The sequence below is a fragment of the Macaca thibetana genome, chromosome 2 (assembly GCF_024542745.1).
Source record: "Macaca thibetana thibetana isolate TM-01 chromosome 2, ASM2454274v1, whole genome shotgun sequence".
NCBI lineage: Eukaryota > Metazoa > Chordata > Mammalia > Primates > Cercopithecidae > Macaca > Macaca thibetana.
In genome coordinates this window covers 146,367,094-146,388,798 of record NC_065579.1, presented here as the reverse complement: position 1 = coordinate 146,388,798, position 21,705 = coordinate 146,367,094, and the positions used below count along the sequence as shown (strand labels likewise).

The 21,705-nt window shown below is 58.8% G+C and overlaps 1 protein-coding gene across 4 annotated transcripts in view; it reads left to right on the top strand.

The window, feature by feature from the left end:
* Positions 1–21,705, top strand: part of EEFSEC (eukaryotic elongation factor, selenocysteine-tRNA specific) — a 276,656-nt gene that overhangs the window by 243,652 nt on the left and 11,299 nt on the right. For 3 of the 4 annotated variants that reach the window (XM_050781695.1, XM_050781693.1, XM_050781691.1), the window contains one exon: positions 6,872–7,449. The exons of the other annotated variant lie outside the window; for it this stretch is intronic. In XM_050781695.1, coding sequence (XP_050637652.1) covers positions 6,872–6,904 — 33 coding nt within the window. In that variant the 3' untranslated portion in view covers positions 6,905–7,449. Of the gene's footprint in view, positions 1–6,871; positions 7,450–21,705 lie in introns of those variants that run through there. 4 annotated transcript variants of the gene reach the window in all.

Below are 21,705 nucleotides of genomic sequence, written 5' to 3'. Positions count from 1 at the left end.
TGTAGCACACACACACCCTAGCCCGCCCTGCCAGGTAGAGAGCCACCCTCCAGCACATGGGAGAGGGGGCCAGGCCAGCCTGGCACCTGAGCCTGGATTTCTTTCTCCCTTGGGTCACTTGAGTGCAGACAGGTGTTTTCTGGTCCTGCAGGCAGGGGTCCTGCCCTGCTGGGACATTTTTCTTCCTTCCACTGTCCTGCACCCCTGCTGTGAGTGCTTGTGAGGATGAATCCATACTCATTCCCTTTGTTTTCATCAAACTTTCCTGAGCCCCGTGTGCTAGGCCCTGCACGCAATCCTGGAGAGGTGCCCCCCTCCCAGGCCACTGGGGGAGGCAGGCACATAAGGCAATGACAGCCACAGTGGTGCTGGGCCGGGCGCCCAGGAGGATCTCACTCAGCCGGGCAGCTGAGGGGTGCTTTCCGAAGGGGCAGCAGCAGACTGTGAGCATGGCAGGCAGAGGGAACCGCAAGTTCCAAGGCCCTGCTTGGCTTCTCATAGCTGAAGCGTGGTACATGATGGGGTCAGAGAGGGAGGAGGGGTGAGGCTGAGAGAGAGGCCAAAAAGAGAATGACGCTTCTGTTGGTGGAGCCAGGTCTAGATGTCTGACCCGGGCCCCAGAGCAATCCTTGGGACAGCCAGGTGGGATGAGGAAGGAGGCAGCGAGGCAGAGCTGGAGGACGGTGGACTCCTGCGCCCACACCTCCCAGTCATTGCTCTTGATGCAAGCAGCAGAGCAGCAGCGTGGGGACCTTGAACTTCCAGCAGCCATGGAGGAGTCATGAGCATCACCACCCCTACCGTACCTCTTGTCCCTATCCTTCTTGGGCAGAGCCCAGAGCGTGGCAGAGACGACACCATGGGCCTAGAGATATCAGCGAGCTTCCTGGCCCTCTCTCCCCTCCCTGGCCCCTGTGTGCCATGGATTGAGCAGGTTCCAGCCAGATTGCACTGGTAGACACCGTGCCTTCTCTGGGCTCCCAGCTGGATGCCGGACGCCACAGTGAGGGGGGGCCTGTGATAGACGTCCCCCTATGAGGAACCCAGGGTCACAGTAGAAGCCTTGGGAAATACATAAAAGAAGAAAGAAGGAACAGTGCTTGCAACCCACTCCCGACCCCTGACAGCCAAATGGGCAGTCTTCCGGTCTCTTTTCCCTTCATCCCAGGACTGCAGCAGAGCTCTTCCAAAAATTTTGATTGCTGCATTTTTTTTGAATCAACATTATAACAGAAGTCTTTCTTTGTGTAACTTTAAACTCTTCTCAGGTATCACTTTTAGTCCCACAGAACATTTTGCTGCGGCTAATAGATGCTGGATGGGTCTGGACTGGCCTCCCTTGGTCTTAGAGGCCCTTTGTAGTTCTCAAAAACGTGCCGCTCCCTTAGTGGGTAAGCACACAGGCTTGGGAATCAGATAGCCTAGTGTTCCTGCTCTGCCTGTAAATAGCCGTGTGACCTTGGGCAAGCTACTAACTCTTCTGTGCCTGTTTCCTCAACACGGTGTTACAAGGATTAAGTACCTCCATGCTGTGGTGACATCTTTGTGTCGACATCTTCTGCCGTATCTCAAACCACTTGTTTGGATTGAATTCCTAGAAGTGCCTTTCTTAATTCACACTGTGACCATCTGGGGACCTTGTCCCTCCCAGGTTGTCACCAGCCAGTGCTTAAACAGCTGCCCTTCAGGTTCTTGGAAAACCAGAGCAGTTTGCCCCTCAGCCCCAGCAGGGTCTCCTCCAACACTTATTCGGAGAGTGTTCTCTGAGTATCCGCCACTCACCAGCAATCACTGCTGGTGTTAGGGTTACAACAGTGAATAGACAAAACTCCCTGTCAGGGTGGAGCTTGTCACTTCAGCAGAGGCAGACAACAAACACCAAAATAAGGACATTATAGAGGATGTTAGAAGGTGATAAAAGCTATAGGAAAAATAGTGGGGTAAAAGGGGGTCAGGGCAGCATGAGGGGGTTGTGGTTTTAAACAAGGTGGTCACAAAGGCCTCACCAAGAGGTGACAGTTGTACAGTGACTCGAAGAAAGTAAACTTGCAGCTGCCAGAGCTCCCAAGTCTCCAGGCGGAGGGATTGGCAAAGACAGGGGCCCTGAGGCAGAGACGGGCCAGGTGTGCCTCCCAGGTGAGTCTCCAGGCGGAGGGATTGGCAATGACAGTGGCCCTGAGGCAGAGACGGGCCAGGTGTGCAGGAGGGCAGCGAGGAGGCTGACACAGGGGCAGGGCCGTGAGCCAGGGGCAAGCAGAGACCAGAGGTCCAGAGCAGCCCCCAGTGCAGGGAGGAAGATGGGGGCAGGGCTGCACCTCTCTGACAGCGTAGGTCCTAGCAGAGCTGGTGGCAAAGCAGGCCCTGTCCTGCCTGCCTTGGAGACACCAGGGCCTGCAGGAGGTAGACACCAGGCAGATGGGCAGTCAGCACTCAGCACATGGTCTTGTCACTACGTTCCCACACACTCTGACCCCAAGTCAGTGCACAGGGCGGGGGGCCTGGCACACAGGGCACCGTGTGGACATGGTGAGCTGTGGTCACCCTGGAGCCAGGCCCTCATACTGCACCACGCATGGCACATGCCTTCATCTGCCCTCAGTGCCTCTCGCATACCCACCCCCAGGAATTGTCACTCAAATTCCCTTTGCCTGTGGATCCGTGCCAGCAATATCTATGACTGGTTCCTGTCATCTGGCCTTGGGTCCAGCATTCCTCCTCCTCCTCCTCCTCTTCCCTTGGAACACGCTGAAGCAGCCCTGTCCCCACACAGTGACCATGGTGCTGTTTCCTTGGCCACCCTTCTGCTGTCTGGAGATCTAACTGCCTTGTTCATTGGCTGTGCCTTCTTAGATGAGTGAACTGCATGGGAGCCGGGCCCTGGTCTGCGTGTTCACCGCCATTTGTCTCCCTGTCCTGGCATGTTCCCTGAATATTTTTAAGTGAAAAGACACAGAGGCAGGTTGGGAGAAGCACAGGGCGGGACCCCCAGAGTCTGGCTGGGTGGGCAGCAGCTCTCACCATGTGACACCCTGGGGTGCTCTTCACCTCCCTCTGTTTGCCACATGGCTAAGAATAAAAAAAATAAATAAAATGTTAAAAAGGCCACTGGGAAAACAAAGCAGCTCCTGGTGACATTTGCCACAAATCCATGCAGCTCCATGTCCGGGTCTCCCTTTGGTCAGGCTTTCCAGGTGTGGCTTCCCGGCCAGTCCATAATAGAGCAGAGGTAAACGAGCCTGACCATCTCAGAAGAGCAAATAAATGGCCACATCTTCACCAGTGCCAGATAGACTTTCCGGCTCTGCCTGCGCCAGGCAGTGCAAGGTCGGCATTGTGTGTAACGAGAGCCATCACGGACGAGATGGACTGCCGATTGGGCCACGCCTGTCTCCCCAGCCCAGCACCGACGCCGGGGAGCCCCACGCCTCCTCAGCCTCCAGACCTCCTGGCACCAGAGGGAGACGGGCTGCCGATGCCATTTGTCGGGGTCTGCTGCCAGCTACCTGCTCTGTTTGCAGAAGGAAGGCCAGGCTCTGATTCAGGGATTTAGATACCTACAGGCCTGGTGCTCACTTGAGGGGGCTGGCCAGGGTCCTCCCCATGCCCACACCCTGTGCCCCATCCCAAGCTGGGGCAGACCACCTACATACGGAACCTGCAGAGCAGACACCACTCAGGCTCCACGTAAGGTGTGCTGCTCACAGGGGGCACTTCCTTAATACAGGTCCCCACGGCCACAGTATCACATGTCCCTCAGGCAGGCGTGCAATGACCAGCCTGGCTCCTGGAGCCCCGTTCATATCAGCTGCATGTCCCCAGTCTTCCCAGAGGACTCAGGCTTTAGATGGCCAGTAATCTCACTTCCGCCTGCCAGAGGGAGACCTGACCCTTTGTGCAGTGGGGCAGGCTGTCCCTGACTGACTCTACAGATGGCCTTTTTATCCAGCACCCTTGTCACTTTTTTTTTTTTTAGACTGAGTCCCACTCTGTTGACCAGGCTGGAGTGCAGTGGCGCGATCTCGGCTCACTGCAAGCTCCACCTCCCTGGTTCATGCCATTTTACTACCTCAGCCTCCTGAGTAACTGAGACTACAGGCACCTGCCACCACGCCCGGCTAATTTTTTATATTTTTAATGGAGACAGGGTTTCACCATGTTAGTCAGGATGGTCTCGATCTCCTGACCTCATGATCTGCCCGCCTCGGCCTCCCAAAGTGCTGGGATTACAGGTGTGAGCCCTTGTCACCTTTTTAAACATCTAGAGCTGTAGGGCCAGTACATGACACTCTCACAGCCTTGAGAACCATTGTCAGAAGCCCACTGAAAGCTGGATCCCCCACCCATCGCTCTGAGTGGAGAGCAGAAGCTGGCTTTGCCATTGGGTAAGGGCTGGAGCTCAAATCCTGGCTCTTCTGAGCTCACTGTGGGGCTTCCAATAAGTCACTGCCGTCTTAGACCTTCATTTTCTTATCCATATAAAAAAGTGGGTGGCCAACATCTTCAGGAAACTGAGCCAGAAATAACCCGCACAGCCCCACTAGCCAGCTCTCCCAGTCTGAGATGACAGGCCAGGGCCTTCTGGACTGAAGCTTGATGCGTGAGCCTCGTGGCTGCCTTGTCTTCTCAGGAAGGAAGCTAATACTGGGCAGGACTGGGAAAGAGAGGAAAAATTCTTCAGTTGCCAGTAGGTACAGTGGCACAAGTGCCCACGGCACGTAGGAAGCTGAGCCCTCTGCCCAGCTTCCCCCCAGCTCTGGACCTCTAGGCCCCCAGCCTGTACAGGCCCTTTGTGCACATGGGGAGGGGATCCTGGTGGGACACCTCCTTGGCAGGCAGGGTATGGGCTGCCTTCACCCCCACCTGCCCTCAGTGCCTTCATACCCAGCTGCCCCTAGTAGCAGTCTCAGGAGCCGCCACCCACTGGGGCTCCCTGTCCCATGCCATTCTCACAGTGCCCCATGAGCTTGCTCCCACCCGAACCCCCCAGTGGGGCCATGAGGCTCACAGAGCGAGTGCTCACACTGGGGTGCTCTGCTAGGGGCGGAACTGCTCCAAGCCCTGGGCCACCCACTCCTGCAGATGCTGAGGAGCATGCTGAGTGGCCTCACCGTGGCCAGTGGCCCGCGTGAAGGCTGCGGCATGCTGCCACCAGGAGATTCCTCATGAATACAAGCCCCACAGCACAGAAAGACAGATGCTGATGATCTCACTTATACATGGTATCTCGAAACCCAAACTCCTAGAAGCAGAGGGTAGAAGGGTGGTTGCAGGGGTCTGGGGGTGGAGGCTGGGGCGGGAATGGAGAGATCTTGGTCAAAGGGTTCACAGTTTCAGTTAGACCAGAGAAGTCGATTCAGGAGATCCACTGTGCAGAATGGTGACTGTAATTAATAACAATGTATAATATTCAATGAAATTTCTAAGAGAATAGATTTTAAATGTTCTCATCACCAAAATAAGTATGTGAGGTGATGGATACGTTAATTAGTTTGATTTAATCATTCTAAAATGTATGCATATATTAAAACATCATGTTAGACTGGGCAACATGGCAAAACCCCATCTCCACAAAAAAATGCAAAAACTCAGCTAGGCGTGGTGGCACGAGCCTGTGGTCCCAGCTACTCAGGAGGCTGAGGTGGGAGGCAGAGGTTGCAGTGAGCCAGGATCACACCACTGCACTCCAGCCTAGGCAACAGAGTGAGACCCTGTCACACACACACACTATATATATTTTTTATATATATATATATAAAACACTAAATATACACAGTTTGTCATTTGTCAATTTAAAAATAAAAAGACAAGCCCCAGAGAAAGGGCAGTTGCAGCAGCATGTTTAAGGATGAGTGGGACTTCCATTGCCTAGGATGGGAAGGGTGTTCCAGGCAGAGGGAACAGCATGTGAGAGGCTTGCATGTGCAATGAGGAGCCCAGGAATGGACCATGATCAGCAGGGCTGCAGAGCATGGCGAAGATGGAGGAGTTGGAGTGAGCGCGAATCGGGGCATCAGCAGGAGACAGATTTCCACTCAGACGTTCAGCTGGAGGGAGGTCTTTAGGGAGGCATGGGCTGGTTAAAGCAGCTCATAGAGGTGGCTGGAAAGCGGTGGGGGCTGCACCAACCCAAGCCTGGGGGTGGGGCAGCATCTACCCCTGGCAGAGGATCCTGGGATGAGCCACTGACTCTGTGAGCCCCATGGCCTCACTGGGGTGTCCTGACGGGAGCAAGTTCTCAGGGCTGTGGCAAACTGAGCCGAGGGGACACTGTGAGAATGGCATGGGGCAGGGAGCCCCAGTGGGTGGTGGCTCCTGCGACTGCTACTGGGGCAGCTGGGTATGCAGCCTGCATATCCCACTGAGGGCAGGTGGGAGTGAAGGCAGCCAGAGATACACACCCTGACTACCCTCTCTTCCCACACTCTGGCCTGCTGGGGCTCCCACTGCTAAACCTGCTCATGCTGTCTGCAGGGGTCAGCCTCTCAGGCACACAAGAGGGTGGAGAATAATGTGTCTCCAGGGACAATCAGGGAGCACCCCACCCAGGGAGCCTCAGATGCCTAGTTTCCAGATGTGGACTTGGCATGAGTACACTGGAAAGCAATGAACCACTCGGCACAGGGCAGCAGTCCCTCCAGGGCCTGAGCACAGGGGCAGTGAGCCGAGGCCCCAAGAGGCACAGTGCCCTGCTGTACACCTATCAGATGGGCGCCAGAGGGACCAAAATGTCAGAATGGACCACAGGCCTCAGGGCTGCTTGGCTGCCGAGGGAGGCAAAAGAGGGGTGAGTCTAGGCGGCAGGTGGGCAGGCAAAGAGCCCACAGGTGCTTGGGGTATGACAGAGTGTCAGGCTGTCTTCTGTGCCTTGCAGGTGGCCTCAGCCCTGAGTCCAAGAAGATCCTGACACCCGCCCTCAAGAAGCGGGCCCGGGCCGGCCGCGGGGAGGCTACCAGGCAGGAGGAGAGCGCTGAGCGGAGTGAGCCCTTACAGCATGTAGCACTCAGCCTGACTTTCAAGCGTTACGTCTTCGACACCCACAAGCGCATGGTCCAGTCTCCCTGAGTGTCCAGTGACCTCCCCCAGGGCCTCCTTGCCCGGCCCAGTCCAGGGTGCTGTGCCAAATCCCAACCAGTCATGCTTCAACCTCTCCCAGTCTCTCCCTGCAGTCCTGCAGCAGCAGCCCCCACCCCCAGGATTGGTGCTCAGCCCTGGTGAGGAGCTGAGGGGGATGTGTTGCTGGGGCCAGGAGGGTCTGTCCTCCAGCCCCTGCACACTCCCACCCAGGACAGCCACCAGCCCAACTAGGAAAGGGCCTTGGGCAGAGGGCTGGTAGCCAGTGTCTTCCACTGCCCCATTTGTTGGCCACCTGCAGGCCTGTCTCACCCCTCCCCCAGGTGTGCAGACACTTGACAGCTACAAATAAATGTCCCATGGCCCCAGCCCACTCTACTGTTGTCTCTCTCTTTGACTTCACTAGGGCCCCCGCCCTCCCCAACTGTGTTCCAAGGGGAATCTCAGAGGAATCCCAAGAGTTCCTGCCCAGGTAGGGGCCAGGGGAGGGACCCAAACTCAGAGTCCGTAGGCTATGAGAGTCTGCAGTGTCTGCGCTTCTCAACCCCACTGGGTAGCTCCTGGGACACTCTGGGCCTTGAGGGAGAATGGGGATTCTCTGGGCAGCTGGGTCCAGGGAGGGCACCCACAGGGGAGTTGGAGAATAGCAGGGTGCCTGGCCAGGGCATCGGGCAGAGCAGGTGGAGGCTTGCTCTTCCACCCCAACACCAGGAGTCCCTAAGCCCCTGCCCTCAAGTTTGAGAACCACACACTTCCCAGAAAGTGGAGGGTAGCATGGTGAGGGTGCCCTGTGCAGCGCCATCTGCCGTCCCCTGCACCCACAGACCACCCTTCCCTGTAGCCCCGGGCTGTGGGATACTCAGGAAAGGGTGAGATGGTGGAGTCAACTGAGGGGAAATCAAAGCTTTTAGAGACATTTGTAGCATGAACAGATGTTCAAACGTTCCTTTATTTGGTCTCCAGACAGACGCAGAGGCCTTCCTTTTATCCCAGTAATCGGTGCATTATGCTTTAATTTGCAAATGGCATTAAAAATATTTACAGGGGCAGGTTTCGATCAAATGACTTGGGGCTGTTAAGCCCCAGAGCCGTGTGTGTGTGTGTGTGTGTGTGTGTGTGTGTGTGTGTGTGTGTGTGTGTGTGTGTGTGTGTGTGTGCGCGCGCGCGCGCGCGCGTGTGTGTGTGTGTGTGTGTGTGTGTGTGTGTGTCTGTGTGTGTGTCTGTGTGTGTCTGTGTGTGTGTGTGTCTGTGTGTGTGTCTGTGTGTGTGTGTCCCGTGTGCATGTGGTGGCTGGGGAGAAAGCAGTTAATTAAATACACCAGCAGCAGAGCAAAGCCCCCGTGCTGCAAGGATGCCAGCGATGGCGAATGGCCCAGCCACCCTTGGTCAACCTTGGCCCAGACCCAGGCAGCAGGGCTAGAGCAGCAGTCAAGGGCAACAGCTGAGAGCCATGGGGAAGTGGGGTTCCCAGTTCAGTCCCCTGAGGGGACTGGCCCTGTAGGAAAGTGAGACAGAGTGTGGCCCCAGTGAGCGTGGCCTCCACTGCTGCAGGCTGCGGGTGCCAGGGCGGCTTGTCTGCATCGTGAATCAGGACAGCCCTCTGCCTAGGAGCCGGCTCCCCCTCAACTGCTGCTGCCTGAGCAGACACCTCCTGGGACTGCAGTGGCCCCTCTCCCTGGGGCCTCACCCCACTGTGTGCTGTGCCCCACGGCCTCCTCACCCTACCCGGCCCTGCAGACTGTTTCACCAGAAAGGCAGTACCACTTCGCTGAAGCCACTCTGCCCAGGAAACTGGCAGCGGCCTTGAGCCCACACCAGGCTCCCTGCTAGCCGGCTGGTCCCTCAGGAGAGCAGCCCAAAAATGGAGCAGATCTCTGGGAGGGCTTCAGTCAGCACCGAGCTGGGCTCGCAGCCACCAGCCTGTCAGTCCCTGGGGGCAGGAGAGGCCCCTCTGAGCACCTGCCAGTGTTGTCCAGGCTGGTCACCTCCCAGCAGATCTGGGAGCTGCTGGTGAGGGCCAGCACTGGGTCCGAACCCAGCTCTGAGGACTCACCTCTGAGGCGAGGAAACCTCCCTCCTCCTCAGTGTGGGGCTGAACTGGGGGCCAGGCCACACCCTCCCTGACCCCTCCCTCCCCAGCTCCCTCAGGGTCCCTGCACATTGGGACAGAAAGCTCTGAGCTAGGCCCCAGGTCCTGGCCTGCATGGGCAGAGTGACCTTGGGTGTGTCACTGCCTCTCTCTAATGAGGGGTCATGTGACCCAGTGGAGCCCCAACTGTGCCAGGCATGGGGGGCACTTAGTCCATGGGAGCTGGCTCTGGGGCCAGATCAGATGTGGAGGAAAGCTGGGCACACAGGGCGAACATGGCTGCTGCTGCCAGGGCACAGATTCGGGCCTCTCCCTGCCTGCGGTGTGAGCTTGGACAAGTTCCCTAACCTCATGCCTCAGTGTCCCCATGTATAAAATGGAAGAAGAAAAGCAGCCATGCCAGAGGGCTAGGAGACTTGTCAGGCACATTGCTGACCCCGCATTACCTGCGGCCCTAGGGTGGGCCCCACACATCTCCCACTGAGAGGCAAAAGGCCCAGAACCCCTCAGGAAGTGATACCATCCCCAAATCAGCCGTTTTTCCAGGAACTCTGTGCGGGTGTCCACCTCCACCCCACCTGTCCCCTCCCCACTGGTCTGAAGACCATGCTCCTCAAAGCCCCAGGAAGGAGGGGGCTCAGGTGGAGGAATTGGGGCACAGAAGGGAGGAGGGGCAGCCCAGGGCGACTCCCAGGAGCCTCTGAGCCCCCTGAGTGTGTAATGAGGCGGATCTGCTCTGTGTGGCCTGAAAACGCCCAGCCGACTGCCCCAGGAGAGGCCTCTATCAGGCCCGGCATCGGTGGAAACCCGAGCGTCCATTAGTGGGGTCGGGCCAGGGCGCGCAGCCTTTGAAGGTGCAGCCTAGCTGGGACGGTGGGCAGGAGCCAGAGCCAGCACCTGGTTCTGGCTGAGGCCAAGGTGTGGGCATGCACGTCCCCTTCCCTGGCTCCCCTGCCCCGCAGGGTGCCTTGGGCAACCCCAGGTCCCCGTGTTTTATGAAGGAGAGGGTTCCAGTAGGCCAAACTCACTGCAGCCACTGACACAGGTAAACTCAGTGAATCTGCTCATCTACCCACAGCGGTGGTGTGGCAGCAGCATGCCGGTTTCACAGGGGTGCAGGCAGGGCAGGGCTTGGCTGCCTGCAGCTGCCCCAGTGCTTCAGGCGTGTCCTTGGAAAAGAGGTGCCCTCTGGGGTCCTCTGTGGGCTGATGGGTGGGGTGGGGCATGGGACAGCAGTGCCCCAGGAGACTCACCTGCCTGCCCACATGGAGTGAGGTCATGGACCGGCATCCTGCCATGGGCTGGGGCAGGAGGGGCAGCAGTGATTGGCAGGCCCCCGACCAGCAGGGCTAATGCACAAGTGAGGAGATAAGGCTTATCTGGAAATGTCCCTGGAATCGAGACTCTGATGGAAACAGGCTTCTGGGTTAATATATTTTTGATAGATAATGTCTCGTAAACGGGAAGCCCTGGGGGCCTGGGGCAGGAGAAGGGGCAGCTTCTGCGTTCCCAGGCCTCCTGCCCTGGCCATGCATGTGCATGTGCGCACACGGGCATCGGTGCACCAGGCATCTCTGAGCCTGTGCTGACGTCCGGGTGTGCGTCTGTGCATATGGATCCACAATGTCTTGGACATGTCTGCATGTGCTCCGTGTGTGTTTTGGGTGTTGGTGTTTGTCAGTGTGTGTCTCTTTGGGTGTGGGAGTGGGGTGAAGGAGGATCGAGTCCAGTATGCACAGGGTGGTGGCATGTGTGTATCCAGTGCCAGTTTGCCCCATGGGCAAAGGGCATGCAGGTTGATGGGGCCTCTTCTCCAGGACTGGGTAGGATTCGAGGGAGGCTGATCACTCCATTCTACAGGAAGCATGCCAGGGCCAGACCCCTGTCTAGGGAACACAGGAGACTGTCGGTCCGAGCTCACTCTGGGGTTGGTCCCAGCCCTGGCCTCCTCTGCCGAGCAGCCTCCATGTGGGGGTTAGCATTTCCAGATTCCCTTCCAGAGACCAAGGCCAGTCCCCTGACAGCCTCCCAGCTCCTAGTTCAGCCTTGTCTGTCCTCTGAGGCTGAGACTGGGGAGGCCTCCTGCCAAGGGGCTGCATGGGCAAGGTCTTGAAGGGAGAGTAGGAGTTTGCCAGAGCAAGGAAGGGTGGCACTCACCAGAGGGAACAGCAGAGTGAGGGCTGTGTTGAGGGAGCGCTCACTGGGGCCCATGTGCCTGCTTGCTGAGGAGGGATGAGGTCATGGCTCCGGACCCCCCAGCCCCTGCTGCACCTCCAGGAGCCTCCACACAAGCAGCCCAGATTAAAAAGTAATTAGCACTTGGCTGATAACGGGTTTGAGCCATTAATTAGCCTGCTCAGCCGGCACCAGGCTGGGCTGCTGGGAGTTGGGGCAGAGGCAGAGGGAGTGCTGGGAGTAGGGCGGAGGCAGAGGGAGTGCTGGGAGTTGGGGCGGAGGCAGAGGGAGTGCTGGGAGTAGGGCGGAGGCAGAGGGAGTGCTGGGAGTAGGGCGGAGGCAGAGGGAGTGCTGGGAGTTGGGGCGGAGGCAGCAGGGAGTGCTGGGAGTGGGGCTCGAAAAGCTCTACGGGGGCTCCACTCCCCTTGCTGAGTGCTGGTGATGGTGAGGGAGGTGTTGGGGGCGCTATGAACAATGTGGCTAGACCTCGGGCAGCCAGGGAGGCCTAGAAGGCTGTCTGCTGGGTGTGGGGAGGCCTTGGAGCCCTGAAAGGGCATAGGCAGGGGGTGGGGCGTGGTGTCCAGTTGGGATTTCAAGAGACCCCTCTGGCCTCCTGAGGGAGCCAATAGCAGGGCCTGGAGATCAGGGCTCCCCCACCCCCAACACAAACGGGGCAGAGGCCATGTGGGTTGGAGAGGACCTGGGACCAGTGGTTGGTGATTGGATGTGGCAGCCGAGGGGCGGGGACAGTCCGAGCTGAGGCCTGGGAGGAAGAGGACGTTTGGGAAGTCTCGGGATTGAAAACAGGGAGGTGAAACTTGAGAGGAGAGGTACATTTGGGAAGAGGCCCCAAGCTGAGTGCTTGAATATTTACAAGGCCTCCTGTGTACAGGCCCTGCCACTGTGCTGGGGGCAGCAGTTGGGGAAATGGAGACCCCGCCCACATCCCAGCCCATTGCTCCCTGGGGCAGGGCCAGTGCAGGGACCTCAGAGGGCGGTGGGAGGGACAGCCTGGCCTAGATCCTTACCTCCCACCTCACAGTGTGGCCTGCAGCCCCCTCTGCAAAGGAGGCTGTCGGGCCGGCTCTGCCTCCCTGGCCCACCCAGGCCAGCAAGTTGAAGGTCACATGGCCACACCCCTGGAGCCCTGACTGAGGTGTTGCTCAGTCCCCACGTGCTCCCCCCACATTATGACTGGCCCTCATGAGGGAGACAGTGCAGCAGAGAGAAACAGCCACATCCCACAGCCACAGCGGGCCTCTAGGTCAAGGCCCAGCTGGGAGCCCAGGCTGACCCGGACCTGGGGCACGGTGCCAGGCGCAGCCAGGCCTCACCCCTCAAGGTCACTCTATAGACTCAGCCCCAAGCCTCCAGCATCCCACATAGCCACCACCTGGCAGGCCCTAGCATCCGTTTCCCCTGCAAGGCTTGCACAGCCCAACATCACCTGTAGGAGGAGACCCCGTTAGCAGGGCCAGTTCTGTGGAGCCACCTGAAGAGGCACAGAGGCAACAGAGCTGTGGCCAGCACAGTGTGTCCCAGCAGAGGGGCCGCTGAGGGGCCACTGGCCCAAGGCAGAGTCTCCAGTAAGCCGCTTGGCCCTCCAGCTCCGACATGCCTGTGTCTTCACTGCCATCTCCCATCACTTCCCCTGCCTCTCTCTGGTCCTTTATGGACAACCCTGCCTCCTGCCAAGGTCTAGTTCACCTCTTTCCTGTCCACGCCCTGAGGCTTGGGGCCCCAGCCCTTGAGTGATGTCTATCAAGGACCCCTGGGCAACCTGCCAAGGTAGAGGCAGGCTGGAGGGTAGGGTCTGTGAGGTGTGGTTACCTGCAGACAGACCCCGGGGGTCTCTTTAGCTTTCTCCTCCCACACACTCACTCCCACGCTTCCACCCTGGGCCTGCCCCCATGGCAGCCACTCTCTGCTGGTCCCTCCCTGCTCCCAGCTCCTCAACTCCTTCTATGGGGACCTGAGGACCCAGGGACCCAAAGGACCTCGGACTGGGAGTAGAGAAAGGCAGATGGGGGGCGGAGCCAGGCTCCTCAGAGCCCCAGGGAGAGGCCCTGGAAATTTCCCACACTCTGGAGCTGGGGCTCAGACCAGGCTACAGAGGCCAAGTTCCTGACCCTTCCCTATCCTGTCCCAGTCAATTACCAACCAAGATTCTCCCAAGCCAGTTACCCACACCATCCCCAGACTGTCATCAGCACCACCACCATCACTAACTTCACCATCACTCCATCATTTAACGTCACTACTAACATCAATGCCATCATCACCTCATAGCGTAACTAACCTCACCACCATCATCATCAGCATCACCAGCTACCTTCTCACATTGGTTTGGGGAAGACCTGTCCGGAGGCCGACAAGGAGGAGCGTGACGCAGTTGGCCAGGAGGGAGATGTCATGCCCAGGCTCGGGCAAGAGGGAATGGGGTGTGAGTGGGGCCATGGCTGGAGTCAGTAAAGAGGAGGAGAAGGAGGCAGATTTGAAGATGATCCCAGAGTTACATCAGCTGGCCTTGGCACTGACTGGGCAAGCGAGGGGAGGCCAGACTTAGAGGATCTAGAGTCCCTGGCCAGCCTTTGCCCAGAGTTGCTGGGCACAAGAGATGGGAACCCTGCAAAGGAGGGGGTGGGCAAGACGCCTTGGCAAGCTTTGCTGCAAAATTCCTGAGTCCAAAACTCGGATACCCTTGGGGAATTTGGCTTGGAAAGCCTCTTCCTGGACAGCTGTGTCTTGGGTCTGGGTGGACACAAAGATAGGTCATTGGCACACAGGTACAGCAAGGATGTGGGATCCTGAGGCCACAGGGAGGGATAGAGCTAGAGAAGAGATGGGCCCAGGGAGCACTCTACGGTGCCAGGGCACAAGGGGACACGCAGGGCAGGGGAAGGGGAAGGTGGGCATTGCTTGAGATGCCCATGAGCCATGGGTGCCAGGCCCAGGGAAGAGGGCAGTGGGGTGGAGCTTCCTACGGAAGTGGGCAGGGCACTTCTGGGTGGCTGGTGGCCGTGGGTGGGCACCAGGCGGGACTGTTGTGCGATGGGTGTGGTATGAGATGAAGCAACCTGCTTCCTAATCAGATGCAGAGCGGACGATAGGGTGGAAGATAGCCAACAGTCAGCAGCACCTCACTGCCCCAGTGCTCACCGTGGAGGGATCCACCCCCACACTGGCCAGGCCTCCCCAGGTCTCCCTGCCACCTTGCCCCGCTCTGTCTCCAAGCCTTGGCTGGCGATGCTGCTCTCCCTGCCAGGGTCCACACTCCACTCAAGCCCGCATCTCCCTTGACCTCAGGGCTCTCGCACAGATGTCTCCCAGTGGGCAGAGTGGGAGGAAGAGAAGCAGGTTCTGGTCCCTGTGCTGCCCGAAGGACAGTGCTGCTCCAAGGAAGGTCTCCTGGCCGGCCTCTGATGGATGGGTGGGAAGGAGAGGAGTGGCTTTAGGACCCCTGCTTCCTGGAGTTCCTCACAGAGGGGAAACTGAGGCAGGGGAGGGGTTGGTCCTCTGCCCAGCCCCCCAGCACCTTTGGGGGGAAGTGGCTGTTGCCAGCTGATGCCTGTGGAAAGGACTAGCTCAAGCCCGCCAGGTCCCGGCACAGAGCAGGACTTGGGGACCAGGGTCTGGGTGCCTGTGTGGACACATTGACCGGGCTGGGACCCACCCCTGCCTCCCACCATGGACAGCTGGGTGGGCTGCCGATAAGGAGAGACGGTTGCAGAGTCACCAGGCCCCAATGATAAGACAGACAAGCATCTCCCGGTGGCCGGAAGGTAGGGGAGGGGCCCACCGGGGGAGCACCCACATCTTGGGTGGGAACACGGAGGCTGCTGGTTCTGGGCAGGGCCCACCCTGCCCCCAGGGGCACAACAGCCCTCCCCAAGGCATCTGGGCAGCTGCCAACACAGTGCAGCAGGGCCCTGGCCTGGCCCACCCTGCAGGGCCTCCCAACAGCGGCCTTGCCTAGCTCCAATCCCACCTCAGCCCTGCCCAGCTCCACATGCAGGCTCCTCAGGGTTCCCTCGCACACCAGGCCCTGTCCCCCTCCACCTCTGTGCAGCTGTGCCCCTGCCTGGAGCACCCCCATGCCATGCCCATCTCCCGCCCCTTCTTCCAGGCGCAACAGCTTTTCCCTGAAAGAATGAACTGCCAGCGAGGAGAGAGGGTTCTGGGAAGTTGGGGCTGTGACAGAGTTGGAGTGGGGTGGCAGGTGACACACAGGGCAGGTGGGCGTGTCCCTGTGGAAGGGGCCCAGCATGTCATGGGGTTCTTTTGCTGGAGACATTGGGGCTCTCTCTTCTTGCTGGGGTTGCAGAGCTGGAGAGCATGAACTTGAAGCCACTGCAGCCATCTTGTCCCCACGAAGGGAATGAGGTTCACAGCACAAAGGGGTGATGGCCATGCCGAGAAAGGCCAATGGAGAAATGAAGAGATGGGTTCCTGCTAGTCCCATCTGAGCCCTGGATCCAGCTATGCCTGGAGCCCACCCCCGTGTCATGGAGGCCACACATTCCCTTGGTTGCAGAAGCCTGGTGCCTCGGGGTCCTGCTTTGTGACTCAGAGAGTAATCCTGGTGGGTGCGGTCAGCCGTGCCTCTCACCGACCCAGCAGGGTTCCTGACCAGCAGCAGGTCTTGTTGCTTCACCTTCAAAGCCTGTCCCGAATCAGTCAGCCCCCACCCCACAGCCTCCAGCCCAGCCAGACCCAGTCACCTCCCGCTTGGACCATCACAATTGCCTCACCCTGGTCTTCTGCTCTGCCGGCTGCAGCCAGAGAATCCTGTTGAAACGTGTCAGGGCCCCTCTTCTCTGTTGTAAACCTTCTCGCCCGCACCTTCCCCAGGGCAATTGCCAGAGTCCTCACCATGACCCCCAGGCCCTGCACGACCTCCCTGACCTCCTCTCCCATCTCCCCGCTCTGCCCCGGTCTCCAGCCTCGGGAGAGGGAGCCCCTGCTCCTGGATGCCCCAGGCACTCCCTCCTGCCTCAGGGCCTCTGCATGAAGCTCCAGCTGCCCCCAGCTTGCTCCCCACGCATTCTGCATTGAGCAGCTCCATTGCCCCCAGCCCCTCAGTAAAAATCCACATTCTCACCCTCCTCTGTTTCATCCTTCTTTCTAGCTGGGCTCTCCCACTCTCAGCATTCGCCCATTGACCTCATTTACCGTCAGTGTTCCCACAGGAAGGGGGCTCTAGGGACAGGGGTTTCTGTCCTTTTGCTCACTGCTGTGTCCCAGTGCCAGGTAGAGCACCCAGCACATGCCTGGCACTCCACACGCAGGAGCACTCAGGGGCCAGTGGGGATTAAGTGAGTTGGTCCATGCAGGGTCCCCATGAATGGAGCTGATCTCATTATTGCTGTCACTGTTTCTGGCCACACTGTCACGGTGACCTTCATCAACAGCGACAGGGCAAGTGTACTCCAGTTCACATGTGCTGAGGTGCCAGGCTGCACCCCAGCTCCTGTGCTCGGTGCTCCCTGCTGACCTAACAGAGGCAGCAGCCCCATCTCAGCCCCCAGCCAGGCCCCAGGGGCCTTCCCAACCTTCCCCAGTCTTGCCAGCCCATCCTGTGGCCCCAGGGGCCTTCCCATCTGATTGGGTCACTTCTCTGCACCCCAAAGGGTGAAATCCAAGCCCTCAGCTCGGCATTCCAGGACTCTAGGATGTAGCTGGAACCTCCCAACCCCACCATGTGCCCACCACTAGGGTCCCCAGACCAGACTGAGCCTGCACCTCCCTCTGCCTACACTGTGCCCTCATCCAGTCCTGCTCCCTCAGCACCCCATCCTCACCTGTCTGCACCCTCTCACGACCCAGCTCGTGGCCCCTCGGGAAGTGCAGTTTTCACCTCCTGCTCCAAATCTACAGCCCAGACACAGTGTCTGTGCCAAGGCTCACATCTGCCTTTCCAGCCCGGCTGTTTCCCCAGGACTCCACGCACCCACCTGTGCCTCCTCTGTGCTCCCAACAGCAGGCGGCTCTGCCTGACTCCTCTCCTGCCCCACCACCCCATGCCCACACCAGCAAGGCCCAGGCCTTCTTCCAACACATCCCAATCTGATCTTCCCCCATTCTGCTGCACCACCCCAGGCCAGGCCACTCCCTGGGAACACACCCTAGCATCCCCCCAGCGCCCCACAGACTGTCCGCACACAGCTACGGAGAGCCTGTCAGTGATGGCCATTCCCTGCCCCGACTCTGCCCACCACCCCCCAACTTTGCCCGGCATCCCTGACTGTGCTGAGCACCCCTGATACTGCCCAGCACCCCTGTGGCCAGCCCTCGCCCTGACTCTGCACCCCAGAGTAGCTATGCCTATGCACCTCTGACTAGCACTGCTACCATGATTTGGAATGAGGCACGTACAGGGACTGAGTTGGGGTTGGTCACCCCTCAACTTATCAGTTGCTATTCCTCACCCTGTCTCTAGACCTCTGCCTCTGCCCCTGCTCTCTGGGCCCCTCTGTGCCATCCCCTCAAGACCAGGGGACATCACATGTCCCTCCCGACTCCATCCCAGTCAGTAATGCTCTTCATCCCCATACAAATTAAAGCAACTAGGAAGTGCCATTTTGCATTGGTCAAACTGGTAAAAATTTTTACAGATTGATAATATCAAGTGTTGGAGAAGAGCAAGAGCAGTGGGAATTTGATGCTTTTAGGAATGGACATCGCACAACATTCTGGAGAGCCAGCTACCACGTCTATTAAATTAAAAATGCACGGGCCCCATGGGCACAAGCACTCACTCACATGTGTGCACAGAGAAGAGGAGCAGGGCTGCTGGTGGCAGTCCTGCCTGAAACGGGAAAAAAATGACATGTTCATCAGTAGTGGTGTGGACAGCAAAACAGTGCTGTGTGGCCATAGAGTGAAATACTCAACAAGAGGTAAAGGAATGAAGTCTGAGTGTCCTGTGGATAAATCCTGAAAACAGGTGAAAAAAGTTGCAAAAGGATACATGCAGAATGATGCTGTTTACATTGACAGCCAAAACTTCACAAAGTGATACTGCGTGCTCTGTGAATGCAGGCATGGATATTTAACCACATGGAGAAGGGCATGCAAGGATGTGCTTCAAACTGACCACCAGGAGCTGCCAGCATGGGGAGTTAGGAAGGGCAGTGGTGGGCAAAGGGCACTCCAGCCTTATGTTTTCATTTTGTTCAGAGACTGTATCTGTGCATTATTCACAAACTAGAGGTGAGCGAGGGAAAGGTTCTGTGCAGTCCAGAGGTGTGCAGGAATAAGAGCCACACCGGCGCCTGCTTGCTCACAGCCACCCAGCCCTTGTTTCCTGGAGACCAGGTCTCTAGTCAGTTAATGAAAGACTAGCCCTGTGTGGTGAGGCCCCGGTCTCTGTGGCTGCCCTCGATCCCACCCTCAAAAGCCGTAGCTCTGGGGCCAGAGACACAAGGAAGCCTGGGGTTCAGACACCCCCATGGGGTTTGTCATGCCTAAGAGTTCATTCCTGAGCCCTGTACTAGCTGTGGGGGGAGCAGGGACAGCCAAGACCCAGAGACAGTGAGAGAAAGGGAGAGAAACAGATACACAGAGAAAGGCCAGGAGAGCCAGAGACAGTGAGAGGGGCAGACACATGGAGACGGGAAGAAAGAGTGAAAGGGACAGACACAAAGAGAGACAGAGAGAAAAAGAAGTAGAGGGGGAGAAACAGAGAAAACAGACACAGACAGTCAGAGAGGCCCTGGGCAGAGCAGGAGTGGGAGGCTGTCGCACAGGCGCGTGGCTCCGCCTGCTCGGATTGGTCAGAAATGACTGCAATTAAAGCCCATAATTGATTCCCTTGGATGACGAGGATCATTTCAATGCAGAGAATTAAGGTTTTCTTCCAAGATGGAAATAAAGATTAATTTGCAATTTCCTTCCTCACTGCACATGTGAGAATGGTCCCTGCTGGGAAGAAAGCTCAGCCCTGGCAGGTGGGCTGGGGGTGGGGGGGCCTCAGGACCTGAGGCCACAGCCTCCCAGGAGAGGGCACGGCCCAGGACCACCTGCCTCCTTGGCTGGCACAGAGGTGTGGGCGCCCTGGTCAGACACGGGCCTCCAAGCCCAGGGTCCCTGCAGTTGGATGGGACTGTGAGAGACGGGGCCCATCAGGCCTCCACCACCTTTGACAAGCCCTCTGCATCCTTCTTTCCTCGCAGGCCTCATCAGCTCCTTTTCCTAGGAAGGACTCCCCAGTTCCCGAAGCAGTCTGACATGCAGAGCCCCAGTGGAAGATGACAGGACAGTACCGGAGGGGAGAAGTGGGGACCCCAACACTTCCCTTCCCTCCCTCCAGGGCCCCCTACTCCTGCCGCCCTGGCTGGGCTCCCTGAGCTGGGAAGTACACACTGGAGTCTAGCAGGGTGCTCCTCTCCAGCCCAGGCCCCGCTGTGCCGCCTCCTCTGGGGGTGCCTCAGGCTCGGAAACATATGCAGGTTTCGGAATCAGCGGCCCTGGCACCTGCCCAGGACCTGCCATCCGGACCCACCACCTCTCAGGACAAGCAGGCTCTCAGGCCTCACAGAGGTCTGCCCAGCCTGGGAGCATCGGAGGGCCGGCCAGGGCCAGGCGGGACCATGAGCCTACCCTCTCCTGGGCCCCAGGAGCCAGCGTGGTGGCTTTGTCCTGTGGCATTTCTAGCGCCCACCTTGTCCCCGGGGCCTTGTCCCCAGCAAAGTGTGCCAAAGGCCCCTCGCCAGCCACCCTTCCAGGCCCACACTCTGCTGAGGCCCTGGCAGGGCAGGGTTACCAGTCTGGGCTCAGAGGCCTGGAGCCTGCACAACCTTTGAGCAAGGTGAACCTGTCCACAGCAGCAGAGGCTCTGCCTCTCCAGCTGGGGTGACCCTGCACTCGCCCTGGGGTCCCAGTGTGAACAGGGGGGTCAGGAGGAAGCGGCACCTCCCGCCTGCAGTCTCCTCGGATCTTGCCTGTGCAACCTCAGAGTGGGGCCTTCAGGGTCCCAAGAACAGGGATTTGGGCTCTGGGCTGTGCACAGTCTCTGAGACCCGCCTCTGGGCCTGTCCCTCACCTGTGGCCTTCCCAAGTCAGCTGCCGGCGCCACAGCCCCACAGTTGTGAGTGCCTGGAGCTGCCCATTCAGCCTCTTGTGCCGACTTTTCCCGAGGGTGACCTCTGGACGACCTCCTGGTGCACACCGGGAGGAGGAAGAGCAGGTTTATGAGCTGGCGGGGCACATTCCTCAGGTCAGCCTGGTGGCCTGGGCCTATCTCACCATTGCCACAGGACTGAGGGGCCCCCCGAGCCTCAGCCCACCTCTGACCTGGCTGACCTGTGGGCACCAGGAGGCCAGGACCAGGGGACCACATTGGGGTCTCAGCCCTGGTTACCCTGGAGCTGGGCTGGGCCCAGTGGCTGCCGTGTGTCTCCAGTACAGCCTCCGCTTATTCCTCCAGGGACAGGGAGCTCCCTCCACACTACCCCCGCCGACTGATAACTCCATTTCAGATGGCGCAAGAATTCTCTCATAGATGGTTTGTGGAAAAAAACAGCAGCTCTGGGGCATTCATGAAGACCAAGTTGCCCAGCACGGTGCCGGGCGCTCAGCCAGAGCCATCTCTGAACCCTCTGGGGGGTCCCAGTTCAGCCTGCAGACCTACAGAACTGCCTGTCCCTATGGCCCTGGGGCAACTGCAGAGCCTGGGCCAGTGCTCCGAGGCTGGCATCTCAGCCCCAACCCTGGATCCCTAGAACTCTAGCAGAGCCAACAGGGCAGGACTGTCATCCCTGGAAAGCTGGGTGCAGGCCTTGGGTAGCCTGGCATGGGGTGGCTCCTGCATACATTCAGGAGTGAATGGAGCCTCGGTTTCTCTGAGGCTCCCCAGGGTCAGGGGGATGGAGGGCAACGCTTCTGTCCAGAAAGGCTCGAGGGCAGCTGGAAATGCCGGTCCTGGCCTGGGGGATGGTCTCCCAGATGGGCCCTTGTACAGGGGGTTGGGGTCCCAAGAGGAAGGCAGGGAAGTGTGCAGGACCACGCCTCAGACACAGGGGTCAAACCTTGAGAACCTCGTTCTCACTCCTCGGGCCCTGAGGCCCCTTGGCTGCTCTCGGCAGCTGGCCCTGGCCCATTGGTTTATTGATCCCTTTGACCCATCATTGAACCAAAGTTTCCTGAACCCTTGCTTGGGCCAGATCCAGGCCAGGGCCCAGAGGAAGCTTGAAACATCCTGTCCCCTGACAAGGGGGCGCCCGGGAGGGTGGAAGAGTTGCTACTCCGACCAGAGGCCCAGATGTCCCTGCCCACCCCAGGGAGAGCCGTCCCAGGCTGGCCCCAGACAGTCACCAGAGCCTTCCTTCAGGACCCCCTTCTGTGCCCGCCTGACCTGCTGGGGGCACTGG